Source organism: Lycorma delicatula, chromosome 12 (genome assembly GCF_047948215.1).
Source record: "Lycorma delicatula isolate Av1 chromosome 12, ASM4794821v1, whole genome shotgun sequence".
In the NCBI taxonomy this organism is placed as follows: Eukaryota; Metazoa; Arthropoda; class Insecta; order Hemiptera; family Fulgoridae; genus Lycorma; species Lycorma delicatula.
This window is the reverse complement of record NC_134466.1, coordinates 56,026,091-56,048,804: the sequence shown is the minus strand read 5'-3', so window position 1 is coordinate 56,048,804 and position 22,714 is coordinate 56,026,091. Positions and strand designations below refer to the sequence as shown.

At 29.7% G+C, this 22,714-nt stretch overlaps 1 protein-coding gene across 8 annotated transcripts in view; it reads right to left on the bottom strand.

Moving 5' to 3' along the window:
- Positions 1-22,156, bottom strand: part of LOC142332852 (uncharacterized) — a 68,992-nt gene extending 46,836 nt beyond the window's left edge. For 5 of the 8 annotated variants that reach the window (XM_075379505.1, XM_075379510.1, XM_075379506.1 and 2 more), the window contains exons 1-5: positions 21,951-22,155; positions 17,767-17,820; positions 14,522-14,560; positions 6,781-6,831; positions 4,914-4,952 (exon numbers count right to left, since the gene is read on the bottom strand). In XM_075379505.1, the coding sequence (XP_075235620.1) occupies positions 4,914-4,952; positions 6,781-6,831; positions 14,522-14,560; positions 17,767-17,820; positions 21,951-22,039 (272 nt within the window). In that variant the 5' untranslated portion in view covers positions 22,040-22,155. Of the gene's footprint in view, positions 1-4,913; positions 4,953-6,780; positions 6,832-14,521; positions 14,561-17,766; positions 17,821-21,950 lie in introns of all 8 variants that reach the window. The other 3 variants (XR_012758410.1, XM_075379508.1, XM_075379512.1) reach the window with 3 other exon arrangements.
- Between the last annotated feature and the right edge of the window lie 558 nt (positions 22,157-22,714).

The window sequence follows — 22,714 nt, the reverse complement described above, 5'->3', positions numbered from 1 at the left end:
GGAAAGATTATTATTAGCCCAATGTTTTGAATCTTATAAAAAATAGAAGGGGCTAAATGTCAATATAAATTACATCTTTGAAGCTTTTCAGGAAAAAACCTCAAAATAGGATATCAACAGTTTTGTCAGATGAATTGATGTAACGCCATTAGGCAAGAATTATAATATTGGATTTCTGAAATTCTATCAGCAACAAATACATTCCACCTTGATGATTCACAATGAATTCAATAAAGTGGAATCATGAAGTCGAAACAAAAAATGATTTTCACTGATGTGAGTACTTAAAGATGTAACCATTTGATTAGTCAAACGAGTTAGTAGCAAAAAAGTAAATAACTCAAATTTTGGTAAAAGAAATATGTTTGAGTAGTGCAACACCCTTAGGCAATTCTTGAACGAAGTAGATTGGATGAAATTTTTCCATTAGAATAAATGATTCTGATTTATATACAACTGACATAATCTTTTGTGTGATGCATCAGCAAAACCATAAAAATATTTAATGGTCCAATATTCTTAATTGATATGTTAATGTTTAAGTTGATAACTAACATTAACTCACTGTAGAGATGTTCTGAATATGACTATAAATTATCAGATACGCTGTCGTCTCAATGACATTTAATTTACCACAATTGTTGCATAGAATACAATTTGCATAAGAATACTACCGACTCAATCAAGTCTGTTAGGTCATAAATTCCAGCAATGATAAACACATCATTTATTTTAGTGTGTTAAAGCCAGATTTAGTAAGTACGTTGTTTTTCCTTTTAGTAAATACAAATATCTATTTGTTTTGCAGATTTGTTTAATAAAATCTTACAATTATCATTTACTGGAATTATGCTTAAATTATTTAGACATTTATGTAATGGTAACCCTTATTAATCTAAAAAACAGCTTATATCATCTACCTTTAACTTCTTTAATACAACTAGACTGTCTCATCATGTTACAAGATTATCAATATAAAAGTCAAGAAGCAACAGAAAACAACAGGAAACAGGCTTAGTAATCTGAATAAGGCATCTTATAATCAAGAAGGAGGTACTAGCTGTACCATAAGTGCACTTTCATAATACATAATATTTTAATTTTTGGTCACCTGAATCCCGCCACAAATTCTTTGTAGATTGCCATCTCTCAGCGTCATCAAAAATTGCCTAAACAATTTCTTTATTACAGTAGTGACATAATTATGTTGTCTAAATCTGACAATTACTGAGAAAAGACTTTACTAAACAATAGGACCAACTAGTAATACTAGTAATGTATCATTGAGAGATAAACTTTTTGGAAATTTAACTGAATCATCAAAAACAATTCGTAGTTTAGTTGTTAAACGTGACTCTTTTAATATGTGATAATGTGGTAAGTAAAAGATGTCAGCATCTGAAGTTAACCAATTATGTAAATTCAGTTTGGACATATGATCTAGACTTGAGTATTCGTGAATTAAGTTAGAATAACTGTTCTTGAGAGAAAGATTACGTTTAAGCTTGCTTTCCAAGTTTAAAAATCTTTCCTTGGCATTGTTAACCAAATCACAAATTTAATTTCTGGTAACGTTACAATGAATTTTCCATGTTCATTTCTATATGGGTTTTCTGAGAAGTATGTTTGGCAAATGTTTCATGTAAAAATAAATTATTTGTTTTCAAAGATGTTTTGTACACGTGCTTAATGAGACAATCCTTGATAACAAAACCAGGGCATAAACAATTAAAAAATTTGTTTTTTGTTAGAGATTCCTTGTGATCATCAATATTAGTTGTAAATCTTTTTTTACATTTACATATAAAATGGATTGAATTAATAAATAAAACAACAATTAATAATAATCATCAATTTATCTTGCATTCTAAAGCACACATAACAAAATTAGTGTGAAACAATAAGTGGAAATAATGCTTAATAGCAAATATTTTTACAGGATCAGATAATTTAGTAACTGTTGTGGATGTCAGAATGTATTTTGGAATACTTCATAGACCAATACACAAACTGTTTGTTAACATTCTTAAAGAATTAACAAGTACTTATGTACAGAGTGGCGCACAAACTAATCCAACACTTGTTTTGACAATAATTATTTAGTTTAATAATTTTTAATGTGTTTTATGATGGCAGAAGTGACAGGAGTTCATGAATATTAGTTTCTTCTCTTTCCAAGTGCAATCTTTGTGTATCGTTCCAAGATGGCTGACAAAGGAAGACTGACTGTTGAACAGCAAGTATACACTGTGTTGTTTTTTATTGACATGAAAAGTGTGGTGCTTACACAAGATGGTTTTGTGCTCATTTTCAAACTTGGTGGTCACCCTCATTTAAAACAATACATAGACTTTACAAAAAATTTAATAGTGATGGTTCAGTATTTGAGAGTAGGGTGAACGGTATGCTGATGTTCTCCATAGAATGTCGAAGCTATCAGAACAGCATCGCTGAGGAGCCCAGGCAAATTAACAAGAAAAGCAGCAGCACAACTTGGGATTTCAAAACGATCTATGCAGCAAATTTTAAAAACTGATTTGCATTTGAATTCGTACATAATAACAGTGTTGCCTAAATTAACAGCTGACAATAAACATCAAAGAATGGCATTCGCCAAATGGGCTGTGAGCCAAGACGTATTTGAACAATGTTTGGTTTTCAGATGATGCACATTTTCACCTAGACAGGGTTGTTAATAAACAAAATGTGCATTTGTGGGCTTCTGAAAATCCACACATGCTTCATGGAAAGGTACGTCATGCGCCAAGAATTACAGTATGGGTGGCTATCTCAAATCATGGGGTAATAGGACCATTCTTTTTCAAACAGAGAGTGAACAGTGAACGTTATCTAAACAAGCTGTGTAATAATTTTGTTCCTCAGCTTCTTGCAAAAGGATTTCAATTGGAAAACAAGTGGCTCATGCACGAAGGAGCCAGATCACATACCGTTAATGTTGTTTTACACTTTCTGCATGAAACTTTTAATGCAAATGTCATTTCAAACTGATTTCCTAATCGTTCTGCGTGTGGCCAGTACTGGCCTCAAACAGTCCTGATTTTAATCTGTGTGATTATTTTCTTGGGGACTTCTAAAGGAAAAGATTTTCCCTAAACATCCTCGTACAGTGATGTAACTGAGAGTGTTGATCATTGTGCAACGAGATAACTGAATTTATGTGTTGTCAAGTTATTAATAACATAGGAGTTCATGTTGAAGAAGTTGCTAGATGTGATGGTGGTCATATTGAACATGTGATAAGGAGAGAATAATCTTCAGGTATATAGTAAACACATTGTATTTTACATTTCTGCATTACAATTCAAATAAATGTTTTTTAACAAAACCAAAAGTTGGATCATTTCGTTCACTACTCTGTACAAAGTGTTTACTTAATCGAAGTATCTTTTTAGACTTGGATACTATTATTTCAAGATATCTACTTTTTGGAAGAATCTAATATCCAAATGCTTTTGTTGTTCAAGGTATTTGCTTATTCTACAAACTTAATTCAAGATTTATTGATTCAAATGGTATATTTAATACAAGTTTTTATTTGTTCAAATAATCTGTGTTTAAAGAACTTATTCAAGATTTATTTGTACGTTACTATTTTTTATTTCATTACATCAATGAATACTTATAAAAAATCATCTGATATTTTGGTGGGAAGTATGTTTAGACATGCAATCAATTAATCACATAATAACACTTTTTTATTTTATAAAGAGTCCTATGAGCTCACAATCTCTTCTAATTATTCTTTTAAATTATTTTTAATGAACATATTGGTTTTTTTTTATAGACCTGAACGATTCATCTAACGAGCAAATGTCTTACAACTTATCTAGAGTTGTAAACTATTCATCAAATCTTTACTAGTAAGAATTTATTTGGCGCATAGACACTAAAGTATTAAAATAAATGTTTTTTTACTTTAAATAAATTACAGTATAATTATAAATATTTTCTTCACTCATTATTTATGAACCGGCAATTCTGTACGATTCATTAGCTAAGCAGTTTATATGTGTGGAAATAATTGCATAAATATGTACAGTAATATTTAATTTAATAATAATCTTAGCCATATGATGAAGGTATTTTTTTTGGGGGGGTTTTTGTTTTATTTTAATCTACACTAGGTTGTAAGTTGTAGAACCTTATAACCAAGTGTAGTTTATACTATAAAGATTTATTTATTTAATAAGTTTACAAGATAATAATAATAACATGAAAATTAATTTAATATAGTTACACAAAATATTACAAACATAAAAATAACAACAAAAGTAAGAAAAAAAATATAAACACATGTCATAAAAATTATAAAAAAATAAAACAAAAAAGAAAAGAAAGTTAAATGAGACAAAATTGGTTAAATTATGTAACAGAAAAAAATAAATGTAAATAAAAAACAGGGTTTAGTTAAAATATGGTATGAAAAATCTTGGAAGAAAAGAAAAAACCTTTGGTTAATGATACAATTAATTAAAAGATGAACATTATGTATTATTAATTGAGTATGTGTGTGTGTGTGTGTGTGTGTGTGTGTGTGTGTGTGTGTGTGTGTGTGTGTGTGTGTGTGTGTGTGTGTGTGTGTGTGTGTGTGTGTGTGTGTGTGTGTGTGTGTGTGTGTGTGTGTGTGTGTGTGTGTGTGTGTGTGTGTGTGTGTGTGTAGAGAGAGAGAGAAAAGGAGTTTTAAAGGAAAAATATAGAAGGAAAGTGAAAAAGAGTAACTGATTGAAATTGAAGTTAACTGAATTATAAAGGAATTAATTATGAGATGAAAAAGAAGGTAGAGAAGACAAATGAAAATAACCAGTTTGACCCTATTAAAAAATAATTCTGCAAAAGAAGAAATAAACATGAATTTTAAGGCAATTTCAACTAAAACTGTTAAGATTACTTACTGGTTTTTTAGCTTATTAAGATTACTTTCCTTAAGCCACCTGAAAATTAAAAATATATTATTTATTAAGCTATACAGTAGGCTATATTAATAAGTTAATAGTAGTCTAAAAATGAAAATAATAAAATGCAGAAATCTTTTGAAAATTCAGTTACTATTTCGACAGTGTGTTTAATTATTTTTCCTCATAACAATAACAGTTTAAATACAATTTAAAAAATTAGTTTAAAATAATTCTTTATTAAACATATCTTCTTTATCTTCTATGTGTCCATGTTTTGTTTCTGCTACCGAAGCAATTTATTTTAACTGCATTCAAAATTTGAACCATTTGCAACAAGATTAAGATAGATCTTAGAAAAGTTTGCAGAATATATACTCCTAGATTAATGTAGAATTATTTTTCTATCCTCTCTCTTACCTGAAGATAAAATGTACCTGCTTTAAAATTTAAGCCGTTTGTTTAATATATTTAAATCATGTAAAACTTGACATTGCATAAAATCAATAGCATTCATAATAAAACAACAATATGTCATCATCAAAAAATTTCTATTTTATCTGGTAGAATTACAAAACCCAACTCAGGGCTGATAAGCTAATGGCGAAAAGATAATTCATATCCGCCATAATACTAGGGAGAAATTTAAATATAAATAAGAATTACACGGCTATACTTTATTTATTAAGTAAAATGTGGTGAGCTATTTTCTATTTTATTAGTAGTGTAATCTCCTTTGATTGCAATGTACATGATTCAGTACTCAGGAAGCTTATTGATTTCAGAAGAGAAGATGTTTCTGGTGAATGTTGACTTGCCCTCACATAGCATCATTGAGCTCCTTGTTCAACAATTTCTCAATTTCGCCATAGAGATAAGTATGATGATACAAAATCTGGATACTATAGATTGCAGGTAGTATACCTGCTCGTGCTCTTGTACGTGTTTTCATAGTTTCAGCATGTAAAAGCAAACATTGTCCTGGTGGAAAGCAAATAGTAAATGGGATGAATTCATACTTGGAATATATTCCCTATTTCACTATCTTTTAAAATCATGACGTACTATTGGGCAATGACGGTTCTTAGGTTGGTGAGAAAGGCAAGGTAGAATATTCCCCATGAATTCCAATAGGTAACCATTATATTTTGGATTGAAAATGTGTTTTTTTCTATCTATGATGGAGGTGAACAAGAATATCACTACTATGTTTCATTGCAAGTTATTATACAGACTTAATAACCTGAATCTATGATTTTCTGCTGCAGAAAATATCCTATTGAAGTAAGAACAGCAACAGATCTTTATTTTACACTGAGGCTTCAAAATCCAGGGAACAGATTAAATTTTTTCTATTCTCACATCACTTAACAGTTTTCAGATATTTCTGTAATAGTCATTTGTTGATATTTCTGAATAAGCCCTTTAACTTCAGTCTGTTGTCATTGAATGACTTGTATTATTATTAAAACTATGTTCATCATTGATTTGATTTCCTAGCCTATTGTAAATCTTAGATGAAACTACCCTTTATGCAACCTAATGTATAATTCCTACTTATACATGTTGATTACAAGTGATGTGAATAAGACAAAGAGCGACCAATATTGTGATGATATGTTTGGTCATATACATCTTACACTTACTTTAATATCACAACATCAAAGTTTTTTTGATATTTGAACTTACATTATCGGTTCAATATAACATAATTTCTTAATGATTACTTAAGCCATTTAGCATTGTAAGAAAAAATATACCAATGAAATTCCTAATTATTTATTTTTATTATAAAAATTATTTAACAAAAGATGAAAAATAAATACTTTAAAAAAGTGTAAATAGTAGTTTAAGTATATATACTCACCCCAGAAGATCGATAGTATTATCAATTTCATCAAACAGCTCACTTAAATAACTGTAATTAATTAACAACCATTATTAATAGGAATTTTATGTTATAAACTAATATTGAATAATCTTTATTCAACGTGGATTTATTGTAATACACACACATTACGGCATCCATAAATCATCCAATAGCGTTTAAGAATAGAATAGTAATCCAATAGCGTTTAAGAATAGCTATAGTAATCTACTCACGTGCGTTATAGGCCAATTCAAATTTGTTTATTAAGTTCTAATCAATAGTCAGTAATAAATTAGACTAGAGAATTGTTTGAAGCTATTTTTAAAAAATAAGCAAATGTCTTTTGTTTTCTGCACAGAATATTTTTTACAAGAGATTACATTAATTTCTTTATTATTTTGTAATTTAAGAAACCGTCTTTTGGAATTTGCTTAGGATTAAACAAAAATTATGCATTAAATGATATGAATCTGTGTGAAACACTGGGTCAATTTCCAAGGTAGAATTTTGAATATGGAGGACTTGAAACAAAATATTGTTAAAATCTTTACAATCCATGATTTTTTATTTCTGTTCAATGTTAAATGCATTTTCAAAACTAACAGTTTGAAAATTGCAAAATATTAATTTTCACTAAGGGATTGAGAAGACTTGTAGTGGCATAGAAGTTAAAACCTCATTCTCTACTTTTATTTTCTTTTAGAAGATAGAATTGAAATATGCTTTTATTAATATTATAGTTTTAATAATTTAATGAAGATATTTCTTGATCATCAGTAATGATTCTTGTTAATCTGGGATTGTAGAGTGCATTTTGAAAAATAATATTTTTTTAATATAAAAATAAAATATTACCTTGAGCCGCTAATCATTCTTAGGTGTTTTGCAAGCATTTTTTTTTTAAATTTCAAAACTATTTTTCTTTCACTAATCATGAAGTGTTATGAATAATAATATAATACAATAGTTGTCCTTACAGAACTGTTTGTTTGAGAAAGTCTTGATCAAATATCATCAAACTAAAAAATATTTCACTTTCAGAAATTTCAGTCCGTGTAAACCAACCAAACACTACGATAACTAAACTTCTATTCTATTATTCTATTATTATACTTGTATACAATTTTGTAATGAACAAGAAATGTACACAATTTGCTACCTTATAAAGGGTGGAGCAGACGAAACTCATGTTTTTCACTATTGAATAACTTTGATTGTTTTAATTGTAGAAAAAATGTTTTGTACTTAAATAATATTTTTATTGCGTTTTTGAAATCAACACACCTTAAATAGGTTAGAAAAATAATACCAGTAAGATGACATCCTTCTTGTCGAACGCAAATTAGGAGTCTCTCTTCAAAGCTGTGCATGACCTTTTCCAACATTTCATTCAACACAGCTTCAATTTCTTGACGAATGGAAATTTTCAGGTCTTCAATTTTGTGAGGCTTGTTCACGGTATACTCTTGATTTCAGGTACTCCTGCAAAACGAAGTCACAAATCGACAGATCGCGAGAGCGTGAGATCCAAGAAACATTGTCGAATCGTTAAATGACATATCCAGGAAGCATTTGTCGAATTACTTTAATCGACGCTCTCGCCTTATGAGCTCTGACACCATCCTGTTGGAACCACATTTCTCGCATTTTCACCCGATGCCTTTCCAGTTCTAGATGCAGGATGTTGTTTAACATGTCGATGTATCAAGAGGAGTAACTGCTGGTCCCACTCTTCAAAAAAGTGAAAACCAACAATTCCTATCTAGAGACACCTCACCATACTGTTACTTTTGAGCTGTGGAGAGGTTTTTTGTGTAGTTCACGTGGGTTCTCCGATGCCCAGCACCGACAGTTCTGTACTTTAACATTGTCATCCAGATGGAAATGTGCTTCATAACTTTTCATTATTAGGGTATTTGCATTTTCCTTAAGAATGGCGTTGATCATACCACAACCCAAAATTCTTTGTTACACAAAATCCCTTTCAGTTAGCTGCTAGAATATCATTATACAGAATGGGTGAAATTTGAGATCGCCGTGGAAGATGCGATGAAGCGAACGACATGATATGCCCGGAGTTACAGCCTGTCACCTAAACGATCGTTTTGGATTAGCAAGAACTGCCTCCTTCTCACAGAATCATAGTTTCTAAAAAACTGTTCGACAGTAAACACAAAGTATTCTACGCTCCAACGTTCCATAGACTGAAACCGCGTAGTCTGAGATGTCCACCAGAGGTCGTCAAAGATCAATACCCCACTCATCCCTGTGAACTAGCGTTTTAAAAAACATGCGTTTCCTCTGATCCACCCTTTATTACTAGGAAAAAAAAGTTATTTGTACACTATACACATTTTGGTGCTGTAGGGAACCATAATTAGATTCATCCTCTGTATCTTCAGGGCGATTTCTTTTTCTGCCTGTGTTACTGGGCCTCCGAAAGTGTTCAAAATTATGGAAGCACTGTGGATTAACACCACAGTTAAAACCTAGGCACCAGAAATGACCGGTATTTTTTCTGGGGGTTGGAACAGGCCAGGCACAACCGTAATTTGATTCGTGGCAAGCGTACCAGTTGATATCCTACCACTTGTGATTCTTTTACTAGAAGTTTCCAAATTGTGTCAAAAAACTGATAGCAATATGTGAAAGAGAGACTGTTCCTCTGGGGGTAGTTGTTGCCAGGATTCCTTACTTTAAATTATTCTATGACTAATAATTCTGGGTCACGAAGATATGTTCTTCCCCGTTTAGGTTCTGTGTGTTGCACCACAGATTCTTCATCACTCTTTACCTCGTGTTCAAAATCGTCATCATTATCACTTTCCAAATCACTTTAGGTATATTCAAACAATTCATCCCTACTAAAAGATAAATCTCTTAGATTATCGAAATCAAAAGAATCTATGATCACATGATTATCTTCTTCCTTTTCCTTCTCCTTTTTATGAGAATAGATGGAAGAAGAAATAGGTAATAGCCAATAACAAATGGAAATAGATATAACCAATAGAAGATAATGAGTCTTTTTTATTGTAATCTTATGTATAAAGTTGTTATATGAAAAACATTTTGTTGTCCAGTTTAATAGAGGTGGTAGAATATATTTGATTATTTAAGTACAAAGTAAACACATGAATAAGTCAAACATTTTCAATATACTAAATATCAGTATGCAACATTCATATCCATTGACCCTAAACAACGCTCTGACAATTTTCTTGTATCTTGAAAATGTCTGAAGTAAGTCGCAATGTGTTTTGAAAAAAAATGTTCGGATATTGCAATTTATAGTTTTATCAATTTAAGAAGGGTAACTTTATTAATCTTGATTAATTTCATGTTCAAGTGTAGCCGAGTGTATGACGAGATTTATTTTTTTGCTAATCACTTGAAACATCAGCAGCTATTTCAGTAAAAAATCATTAAAAACCTACTAGTTTATAAAGATATCTTTTAAAAATAATTACAATAATCAGAAATAAATCATTATTACAGTATAATAGGCTAACAAATGCAGATAAAAATCCCAATATTTAGTTATAGATGGCAGTTAGTAGGAGTTGAATTATCTTTTTATTGTGCGACTCTGCGACTCATTAAATTTCTATCATTTATGTAACAGTTTCGTATGAATATTTTTATTTTGAATACATTATTTCCTACAATAATACTAGTTTCTTTAATTTACTTTTCAAAATTTTAACGTAACTTTTTTCTACTAAGACGACGCTTTCTAGTTATTTACTTCAATTGGAGTAGCTCATCAGCCGTCGTTCAGCTAGACCTTATTTCTGTTACGCCGCATTTTCGACAAGAATTGAATTTTTTAAGGCACCTTCCACGACTTTATTTTATTAATTTACTTACTAAATAGAAAACTTTTTTAATGTAAAATACCTATGAATAGGAGAAAATAAAAATGATTGTTTTAAATAATATATTCCATAAGAAAGAAATCAATATAATATCCAGGGCCGAACCAGAAGCATTTCTAGACGTATATAACAACTGTCTTATAGAGGGCGTTCTTCCTCAAAGGTGGAAGTGCCATCGACTGGTGCTGGTGTCCAAAGCGGGGAAGGACCCCACACTATCATCTTCATACAGACCCTTGGCAATGGTAAACGCGCTGGCCAAGGTCCTGGAGCGCGTGGTTCAACAGAGATTAACAAGTACGGTTGAAGATGCGGGCGGGCTCTCCCCACACCCGTATGACTTTCGAAAGGGCAGATCCGCTCTGGATGCAGAGGACGCTGTATGCAAGATGGCTGTGAAAGGAACATGAGAGGTGAAGGAAGCAATATGAGTGTTCTCGTCATGCTCGATATGAGAAATACATTCAACTGCGTTTCCCACAACGCCGTATTGCTCACAATAACAAATCTCGGCGTACCAGAGGAGGTAACACAAAGAGGTGGCGGGGAAGGACAGGTTTACGGCTTAAGTGTCTAGGGAACATGCCGACCGTGAGGGGGTTGCCTAGGCGCGATGATCCATAGGCACTGCGTTCCTGCTCCTGATGGTGTACTCAGTGATAAGTCTCTGACTGTTTGTAATGAATGTAATCGTAGATTTTTTGTTGTATTGTCTGATAGTCTGCGTGAGAGACACCAACAAGTGATTTTGTGGGGAGTACACCCGTATTGTGTATGTTAAGCCATTATTGCATAAGGCATGTGAGTAAGTACGTTGTGACACAATGCTGTTTAAATACATTCCCAGTTTTCTCTCCTGAAACCATATCTTTCTGCTTTTTGGTGATATTTCTCTACTTGTGTCCAGAAACAGTGCTTTCCATCTTGTATCCCGTAGGTGTAAACGTATGTTTTGTTTTCATTTGATTTAGTATTTATGTTAAACTGCTTCTTACTTCTTCCATTGGTACAGGATATGTGTGAGGATGTACTCCTCCCATTCATAGTATTAAGTCTAATCCATAGCATTAATCCTAATGTGTGATATTTATGACATTAATGTGTGATGTTTATTTGCTTTATCTCTTGTAAATAACAATGGTGAGTATTGATGAACCCTGACATGTCATCTTGTGTCCTGTTTTCTGCATGTGTTCTGTAACTCCTCATTGTTTACTGAGTATGAAGTTTCATTCTCTCTTTGATTTTGTATTAGATTAAGGTATTGATTTATTAAGGTATAGATTTCATTGATACTTATTTGTATAGTAAATGTGCATGACTGTGTGAGTGAGTGTATTACTTCCTTCCTGAAGTAATGCTTCTTTAAGCAATCCCAGGAATGATGGTAGCCAGAGGTGAGAGAGGAGTTTTAGGCAGTAGGGTGCGGCACACATAGGTTCCAAACAAAAACTAGCTGAACCCGTGTGAGTCCGACATTTCTCCACTTGTGTGAGTGGGTACGTCAAACATTTTTCTCAGACTCATCGTTACAAAAAAATAAATAAATGGCATAAAAATAATCCCAATTTTGCATCAATAAATTATATAACTTAAATTTTTACAAGAATTTTTCTTATAGATTATACATGTGAACTGAAGAGCGTAACATAACACTGAAGTGGCCGGCGGATTTCAGAAGAAATCAAAAATGTAATGTCAATATGCGCATATGAAAAGAGTAAAAAAAAACAGATGTTTGGCATCTTTGTTGTTTTTTAAATTGCTTTTGATTCGATAGCAAATAAAAAATTAAAATAATCAGGGGTGATTTCCAATGAGACTGTTTTAAACTGTGCTAAAACTTTATATATAATCAGCCATTTAGAGATTTTTTAGATCTTGGGAGTTTTTGGTCTACTACTGATTGCGGGAGCTTAAATCAATGATAGCTCAAAAATTAGTGAAAAATCAATGGTCAGCCAATTTCATTGACGATTATAATGAATGGTGTTAAAGTATGCTGAAAATTATAGCTGGTATACGAAGCAACTAACTTAGAAATTTACAACTGCTAGGACATTTCACTTCGTTTGGAATCAATATGAAAAAAATATAAAACGAATACGACAATCATGTGTTCTATAAGAACTGTTGTAACGTTTAAAAATTGTTTATTTTTACATAAAATTATTATTTTTTTGCAGTACTATCCATATCTGGGTGTAGAGTTTAAAAAGCCAAGCTGTTTAATAAAACATGTAAAGTATTTATCAGTAAAATAAAACTAGGAATCGGTGCAATTTTAACTGTAATGGGAAAAGGTAAAAGTTACTCTCTGTTTGTAGGAAGGACCTGCTTGAAATTATTGTAATCTACTCTATTGTGTTCTCCTTAAGTATGGATCTTCAATTATACAGAGCAATCGAGTCTTGTCACTTATATATTTTTAACAGGTAGACTGCCACAATGAAAAATGCAACATATTTCAGGTTGCTATACTTATTTTGCTAAAAATATCCATCAGTGCTGTCACTTAATAATTCAGTTTCAATAATGTTTTTGTTACCCTATTAATAATTTTTAATACCAGTTTCACTTTGCAACTTTACTTTTTGAAATATTTAAAAATAAAGTTGAGACATCAATTTGTGTCGCATAGCAACCATGGATAACAAGATACCAATTGATGACTTAGAATGTTTAACATATTTTAAACGAATTATAATATCTTTTAACAAGAACTGATTGTATTTATTTTTAATACTACAGCTCCAGAATTGTTTGAATACTATTCTTATTAATTGCTATACTTTTTTGTAACATAAGTTACTAAAAGTCACTCTCTTGTTTAATAAAACCAGATTTTATTGATAATTATACTTTGAATTGATATTTTTAAAGTAAAATTTGAATTTAATATTTTTAAGAGTACTTTATATTAAAATCTAACTAAACTTTGTCCGTAAACAATTACAATTTACATTTTATTACAACACTTTACAATTATGTTTATTATGCTTTTATCTGGTAATTAATAAATGATTTTCTTTCATTTCAAATTTAAAGAAAAATTTCAGTGCTACATACAGCAAAAAAATATATACACAGAATTTTATTTATATGTAATTTGATAAAAATAAATAAATAAATAAACAATAATATTACATCTTAAGTGTGACATTACACTGAGACATTATTTTATGTCTGGTAGCAGTATTGGATTGTGAAACTGACATCAAATGAGGTATCATAGCAATAATGGATAACTGACTGAGACATCATTTGTTGTGTCATGGCAGTCAACCTTTTAAACAACTGTTATTTCTAGATCGTTTCTCTAAATCCAGCTATAGATTGGAGGATCACTCAGCATACACAAGCCTATTCAGCGATGAGGTAAATCCATTAAAGATCCTTGAGACAAAGTAATAACTGTTAACTTTACTCGCGTTTTGACATTTTAGTCTGAAATAAATTAATTTATTAAATTTACTTTGAAATTTTATAAATTATACAGACAAATTTACAGCAGCTTTATCAAATTTAAATAGATTTTAAAATAAGCAACGTTTACTTTTTAATTTGCGGTAAAATAAAGTATAGATAATGAGGTTAGGACATCCAGATTTAAGAACCGATACTTCAAATCCTTCTGTTATTTATATATTTGATTTTAAGCTGAATGTTAGTCACGGTAAAATTTGGCGTACCATGGAATCATTTCTGTATAAAAATGCATTTCATGTTTTAAACATGATAAGCTCAGTTATCTGTACCATTAAACAATTTTTCATTAAATAATAGATTTAAAATACTTATTTGCGAGCGTGTTTGTTTAAAAAATAAATACAATATACTACCTGTGACTGAATACTTACCCTGTAAATCCACCTTCAGAATTTACAGATATTTGACAACTGTGATAAAAAGTGAATATTTAATTAGTTAATACTGATCGGCATAATGATATAAAAAAGATGATCTTAAGTATATAAATGGTAAACTAAATGATCAGTTACAAAAGAAACATAACAATAAAACATATTTCTGCTATTTTAAAACTTCCCTCGATCTCTTTCAAAAAGAAGAATGAATTTTTAATCTTAAAATAAAACTTTCATTACATTGCTGCCTTTATACAATGATATTATTATTAGGTTCTTTTGTAATAAATTGAAATTCTTTGTGCTTTAAAATTCAAGTCAAACTATAAAAATAAAAAACGTGATAAAAAGTTAATATAAAATAATGCGCATGCTAATGTAGTTACATAACCTTCCATTTATTTTTGGAATTGGTATTAATAAACTCTTCACAAGGTTGACTTCAGAATACATTTTCTGTCTTATTTTACAATTTGGATCAACACTAATAAGAAAACACAATAAGAACACATCTACAAATAAATAATTTAATACTATACATTTCATTAAATCTTTTTTTTCTAAAATTAGTAATATAATAAAAACTGAAATCAAAAAAAAAAGAAGTTACCAGAGAAAGAATAAATAAATAAGTTATAAAACCATAAACAAAATTGACACTCTACTGTAGAGTAAGCTGCACTAAGAATTTTTAGTGAGCTCGACATCAGAATCTGATAATAATCAAGTAGAACATAGTTTACAACAGTTCAAACTGATGAAATTTATAGGTATCCCTACAAGGAGACACCAAATGTTCAATTTATGAATAATATTACAAGTACTGCTGGAAAATGTACAACTGGCAACACAAATATTTTAACAAAACTGTCTGCATTTTGGCTATCACTAGCTCATCCCGTTGCAGAATAGCAATCTGATTTACATTTGCTTAATAAAGATAAGGCAGTTAACAGTTCTTGTCCAATTGATATTCAAATTCACCCTCCATATTATGAAGGGTGTTGATTCATAATGCTGAAATCAACGATTTTCTCTCAAAAGGAACTCAAATCTGTCAACACTATAATGTGTTAATTACTTTTGCTGTGCTATATTTGCACAATGATAACAATAAACCTGTTGAATTTTCTATTATTAGTTTTTTTACAATTTCCTTTTATTTTCAATACTAAAAGGCTATAGATTTTCTTCATTGCATTCCTATAATTTTTCTATCTACTGTTGTATTTAAAATTTTGCTAAATTTTCGTGTATTGTTTAAAATTTAATTGCTAATTTTGATATTTACAAAATCTGTCAAAACTTTACTACAAGTAAAATAAAATGCCTACAAATTTTATGATATTTTTCTTCAAATAATTCACACTAATCTTATAAAACAATAAAATACACTGATACTGGAGTAGGTAGCTGGTTCAGATATCAGATGGATCAAAGCTAAATAAATATATTTAGTTTGAAAGTATACTAGACTGGAACTGTGAAACTGATAATTTACACAAATATATGTTGTTTAAAAAATTTCTAAGTTTTATTTAATAAATGTAAAAATGGATAACCGAATATTATTTGGGAATATTGAAATTCTCACAGCTAAAAACCAAAGAAATTACAAAAATAATTTTAACATAGAGCATATATTAAACCGGAGACAAATGGAATAGCGGTGTAAAAAGTGCCATCATATTTTTTGGCAGGTAATGTGCATTCATGTGTACTTTATATTTTAATAATTTTTTTAACTTACTTAAAAATGGTTCATTTCATTAATTCAGTATGTACACACCTTGTTCAGAAGGCCATCTTTAACTCTTCATCCTTAAAGTTTTTATGTTAAGGATAAAAAATTTATTTTTCATAGTTCTTTCTAGTCCCTAATAACTACAATTTTATCTGATATTAACTTGATTTATTAAGGAGATATATGGGATGAAAAATTAAAATTTTAAATGTAAAGATAGAGAATGCAGGAGATTTGTTAAAGGATACTTAAAGAAAACAATTGATTAGAAGTAGAACTTATTATTTACTTAAAAAAACGATAGCCAGCGAACTTTCAAGAACTCTATTTACCATGGTTTTTGATAAAGTAAAAAATGAAAACTTGTAAGTTACTGACAAAAACTACCTAATGTTTTAGCTTTCTTTTGTATGGTTTGAAATCAAGTGATACTAAAAGAATTACTTAAAAATATAGAAAACATTGATAAGCAGCTGAAAATCACATAAAAAAAATATTTTTAAATTAATCAATTTATTATTTTTTAATATTATTGTAAAAACAAAAACAATTTAATGTTTTTTTTTTAATATTACGAGTATATTATAACATAATTATACTCAGCCCAAATAAAACACAGTTTACTCTAACAAGAATATAAGGTTAAGTATTCTACGCTTTGTGCTTTCCTTCCTTATTTTGATGAATACAAGTAATTTTCACTTTTGAATTTCTTGCAAACAGTTTTCTTTCATACATGTCATACATGCCTTTTGGATCATCAAGTTGTATTCATTAATTTAATCTCCGTCACCTTAATTTTTTTGTCAATTATCCATTTTTATAAAAATCAAAAGCTGTTTAACAATATTAAAATTTCTATATCTGTAATATTTTAATTATATATTTCTTTATAACTATTTACTTCAAAATCTCATTATATTAAGTCAGCTGGAAATAGACATATAGTACTTATGTTTACTATACTTAGTACTTAGTACTTATGTTATAGTACTTATTTGAGAGAGGATTAGTATCCTCTCTTTCTTTTTCTGTTTAGCCTCTGGAACCACCATAAGGTATTACTTCAGAAGATAAATGAGGATGATATGTATGATAATGAATGAAGAACAATCTTGTACAGTCTCAGGTCGACCACTCCTGAGAAGTGTGGTACTAATCCTGCAAGATTTTTAATGTAAATTTGTTTTATAAACATACCGTGCAATTTTTTTTACATTTAAATCGCATTTTTTAATTTCAAGGTATGAAATTAAAAATGTACTCTTCAATTACAAGATCTACTGCTGATACCATAATTTAATCAATACTTTCTAAAAGCAGTAGCTATAATGAACAGATGCATATATATATATATATATATATATATATATATATATATATATATATATATATATATGTGTGTGTGTGTACACATATGCACATACACATACACACGCATACACTCACAAACACACACAAAATATATATATATATTTAATTATTATATAAATACCTCGCTTGAAGATTTTTATATTTTCCATGCTTATTATAATCAGATGGAGAATACCTGAGATTTAAACAAGTAACCGTATTATTTTTTAAATCAATTCTTACTGCATATTATTTATTAATTTAAATTAATGTTGTCATGATGGGCCCTATAAACTAAATCATAACAAAACAGGTAACTCGCACTAAGATAGGTCAGAAACTATTGATATTCTATCGCATATAAATGAGAAACATTTTCTATGGTTTAATTGCAAACTGTTTTCATGTTAAGAAATCAGGATTATTAAAATTGTTCTTTAGCTTTTGCAGTAATATTAATATTATTAATGTATTTTGTTTGCATTAATATATCTATATATATATTTTGTGCAATACCCGTATGTTAAATAATAATAAATACTGAACAAAAGAGAACATTAAAAATCGAATAAGTTTTACTAAAGCTGTACAAATTTTTGTGATATGTTATAAGTATGATATTATTTTAAATTAAAAAAATATATTTTTTTGATTTTTAAACATCAAGTATGTGAACACAAGAAGAGAAGGGAGAATATTTTCAAAGGATAAATAAACGTGGGAATAACAAAAATTGATGACAACAAATGTAGTCAATGTTGATATAATTTATCATGTTGAAGGATTATTTGAAAACAAAAAGGGGCAATTGGAACATGAACTATTAATGGCCTAGTTTAATTTTATTTGAATATTTTTAATCCTACTGTTGATTAAATTATGAAAGCCACTCTAAATTATTACCATTGTCATATATTAAAAAAAAAAAAAAAAAAAATCCGTAACATATTGCAGAATTTCATTTCTTACATAGAATACACAATAAATATGGTTTCATTTCATACATGAATGAAATCGAAAATAATATGGTTTTATACTATCCATCGGGCAATAGGTTTTGACACTTACTTGATGTAAGCCCTTCAGAATCAGAGCACTAAAACAACTCTCAAAAATTTTTGGATTGGTGATAAACAATGATAGTTTAATTAGAATAATTAAAATAATATAAAACATGTTATCATTAATACTTTACCTATTATTTACCACTCCAGTATAAAGTGTCTTTACCAATCAAGCCAACATTTTTTTTTTAATATTACAAAAATTTTAATAAAATTGTAAAAACCTAGCTTTTTATATTTTAGTAATACTTTAATCAAATTATTATCATACACTGCATGAGTTTAATTAGTAGGTTAATTTGGACTTCAAAAGATAACATTATATATTGAAAGTTCTAATACATTTATAAAATATCAAACAAATTTTCAATCGAGCATTTACTATACAAAGTAACAAAATAGTGATGTTTTTATTTCATTTACTTAATTAACTATCACAATTTTTGACAAATGTATATTTATGAGTTTTTATAGAAGATAAAAAGATGATAATACATTCATCATTATAAAAGATGATCCATCCATCTCTGATAATACAATATTATTGCAAGGTTTTCTTCCTGTTAATTTGGAGTTGTCCAACTCTTTGAGCTTAAGTTCATCGAGAGATCGTTAAATTATAAGATATGTTAAATTATTACACCTGCATCCTTAATTTACCCCCTTCCCGTACAGGGGGACAATTGCAAAAGTAATTGTGGAATATTATACTGTCATCTGACCTTAGAAACTGTGCAAAATTTCATCAACAGGCAATGTTAGACTGTATGTAAAATTAAGGATGCAAGATTTGAGGACAAACATGAAAAAAAAACATTGTGAGTTAAAGAAAAGCAAGTAAAAACAACTTTAAGCTGCTATTTAAAATATAAGAAGAAGTAGGAATAAATAGGAAACCACTATACATAATTATGGTCACTAACAAAAATAGTTCCAAATGTAAAATTCTTGTGGGAATTTTCAGAACCGTTCGAAGTGGTAAAGCGGTAAGTGGTAAATAGCGTTGTTTTATACAGCGAAGAGAAAATTCATTTAATTGGGAGATTGAGCCTTACTAAGTAACTAACAAAAAAGTCACTACAGAACAAGAAACACAGAAGACAACTAGCATATAAACTATTACAAAAGAACTACAACAAAAAGTAAATTTAGACCGAGACAAAAATAAGCAATTATTGCACAATAATAAGACCAGAATTATTGCAAGAAATTCAATTCCATTCTTTGAACAGTACTGGACATACGAAATGGATTAATATTGTGGAGAAGAGAATACTAAGACAGATTCTTAGATTCAAAGAAAGGGAATGTACAAAATGGAAGATGTAATGAGAAAAAGAAAGCATGACTACTTCAGCCTCTTACACAGAATATGGATGGAGAAAAGTTAACTAAAATTACCTTCAATTATTTGTATAACAAAAATAAATAAAAGGAAACACTGGATGGAGAAAACGATAAAGAATATTTAAGAAGTGGATAATAAAGAAAGAACAATTCTTGTTAGAAGAGGTACACAGAAAAAATTCAAAAGTTTGAAAGTTTCCAGGATAGTATAGAAAAGAAGAAGCGGGCTACTTAGAGGAGAGAAGGGAAGTAGCGAGAGTTTGATGAAGATGTTTTGGGAGAAAATAAGTTCGGGAAGAACCATGAGAAAAAATTGTAATTAGAAGGAGCTAAGTGCGGACTATATGGTAGGTGATCGTGAATCTCCTGTTCAAATGTTCTCAGTAAATCACGTGTCGGATCCGCAAAATGCGGAAGTGCATTATCGTGCAGCAGCACGATACCGTCGGTCAGCCGCCCACGTCGCCGATTTTGAGTCGCATGCCGTAACTTACATAGTTTCGCAGTAGGCTTCTGCATTTATAATCGTTCCACGTGGCATGAAATCAATCAGCAGTATGTTAAACCGATCCCAAAAGACTGTGGCCGTCAGTTTGCATCCAAATGGCTGTGGCTTGACCTTTGGCGTTTGGTTGGTGATTGTAGGTGACTACCATTCATTTGTCTGCCGGTTTCTTTCTGGTGTGTAATACAGAATTCATGTTTAATCGCCGGTAACAATCGAATTAAGGAACTCATCACCTTTTCCTATGTAGCGTGTCAAAAATTCCAAGCACACCCAACCTTTCTAAAGCCTAAATGGTCATGTACTATGACAGCTCTTGAAACATCAGGAAAAAGAAGGGTCAGATGAGAAATCGTTGAGCGACGATTTTTTCTGATTTCATCTTCTACGCGTTTTAGTGGTCCTCATTGATTGTCGAGGGCCTCCCCGAACGTTCTTCATCATGCACGTTAATTCTGTTATTTCTAAACCTTTCACAACATTTTCGGATGTTTATTTCATTCGTTACTTTATCACCGTACCAGCAACCGACTACTTATGAATTTCAGTCGGCTTGACGTTTTGATGGTTTAAAAAAAGGTATGAATCCGCCTATTTCAGAGTCAGCGGCAATATCCATTTTCCTATTCATTTAACAACGTAATAACTCACACGTAATCAAAGATGCGACAACTTACAGACAACAATGCAATGTGTACATTACTAGTACGGCCATGAACGAGACAGGTTCGCCAACCTTAAGGAGAGAAATTTCCCAGCGGTCTTTACTTTAGAGATATCCCTCGTACATATACACATTTTTTCTAAAATGAAAACTACATAAATTCTTTTTTTCATTAAGTTCTTACAAAGAAGTAAAAATGTAATTAAAATTACATATTTAAATTAAATTAAACCGATGTGAAATAAACATTTTTTAAAAATTATTTTTTAAAAATGTTTTTTAAAAAAGCATTAATAACTTTTCTATATTATTCTTTAAATTCCATCTTTTTTTCTTTTAAAGTGGGCGCTGAACAAAAAGACTATCAAAAAATTAAATGTCGTCAAACATAAAAAAATCGAAATTAATGTTAGAAATAAAAAAATATTATTTTTTAGAACAGTTTTTTTTTATTATAAGTATGCTTTAAATTTTTTTCACGTGTGATTTTAAACTACTGTAGTATTAAAAACTTTAAGAATTTCTCATTTCAATCTGCATTCGACCAAGACAATTTGTAGTAGCCAAAATTTGCTAAATTTTGGCTACTCTGATTCAGGGAAGTATCCCTTTTTTATTACGCAAAGTACATAGTATTTAGAATTAAACCTTTTTTTAAATTAATTTATTAAAAGAATATTTTCAGTCCATTGATTCGAAACGCACACACAAACAAAGAGGTATATATAAATACATATATTACTTACTTTTCTTCATTAGCTTTCACTGCAATGAAGATGAAAAAAATCATAAAGTAGATTTTGATTATCATGTTTGAAACTCTTATGTTTTTCATAGAATTATAGCAATTATTAAAACTTGATCCAGTCAGAGTACAAGATAGATCCCTATTACAGAATCCAATATTATATGCTATATGCTCAATGTATACGGTGTGAATGGTTATGTATATATATATATATATATATATATATACCCATATTTTGACGTCATAGATGAGCGAGAATTGAATAAGATGCTTATTTATAGAACAGCTATACTTTCAGACAAGTACACAGAACAGGATACCCATGCGTTACGTGACAGGCACATTAATTGTATTTTTCAAAACGCGTTCTAAGTAAATGGAAAAGTATTAAAAATAAAATTACTAACAACGGAATTTCAATTCTATAACGAGTATCAAATAGTATTTTATTCACCGCATTTCTTATTTATCACAAACAATCAAAAAGAAAAATAAGAATTGTTATATCTTTCGAAACACTTTTTAAAATAAAAACACAGTTTTAAATTATTAAAATTTTTAATGATATGATAGGATAGACCTTTTAACACTCAGATCAATCGTTTTTTTAATTTAATAAGATATTGTAGAAACTGAGAAAGACGTTTAACCAATTTAATCTGCCAATTTGTACAACTTTTATATAAATTTCGAACAATCCAGGGAGGTAACACAAATAGAAAAAAATATTACATCGATCGTAACAGTGATGGCTCGCGTATA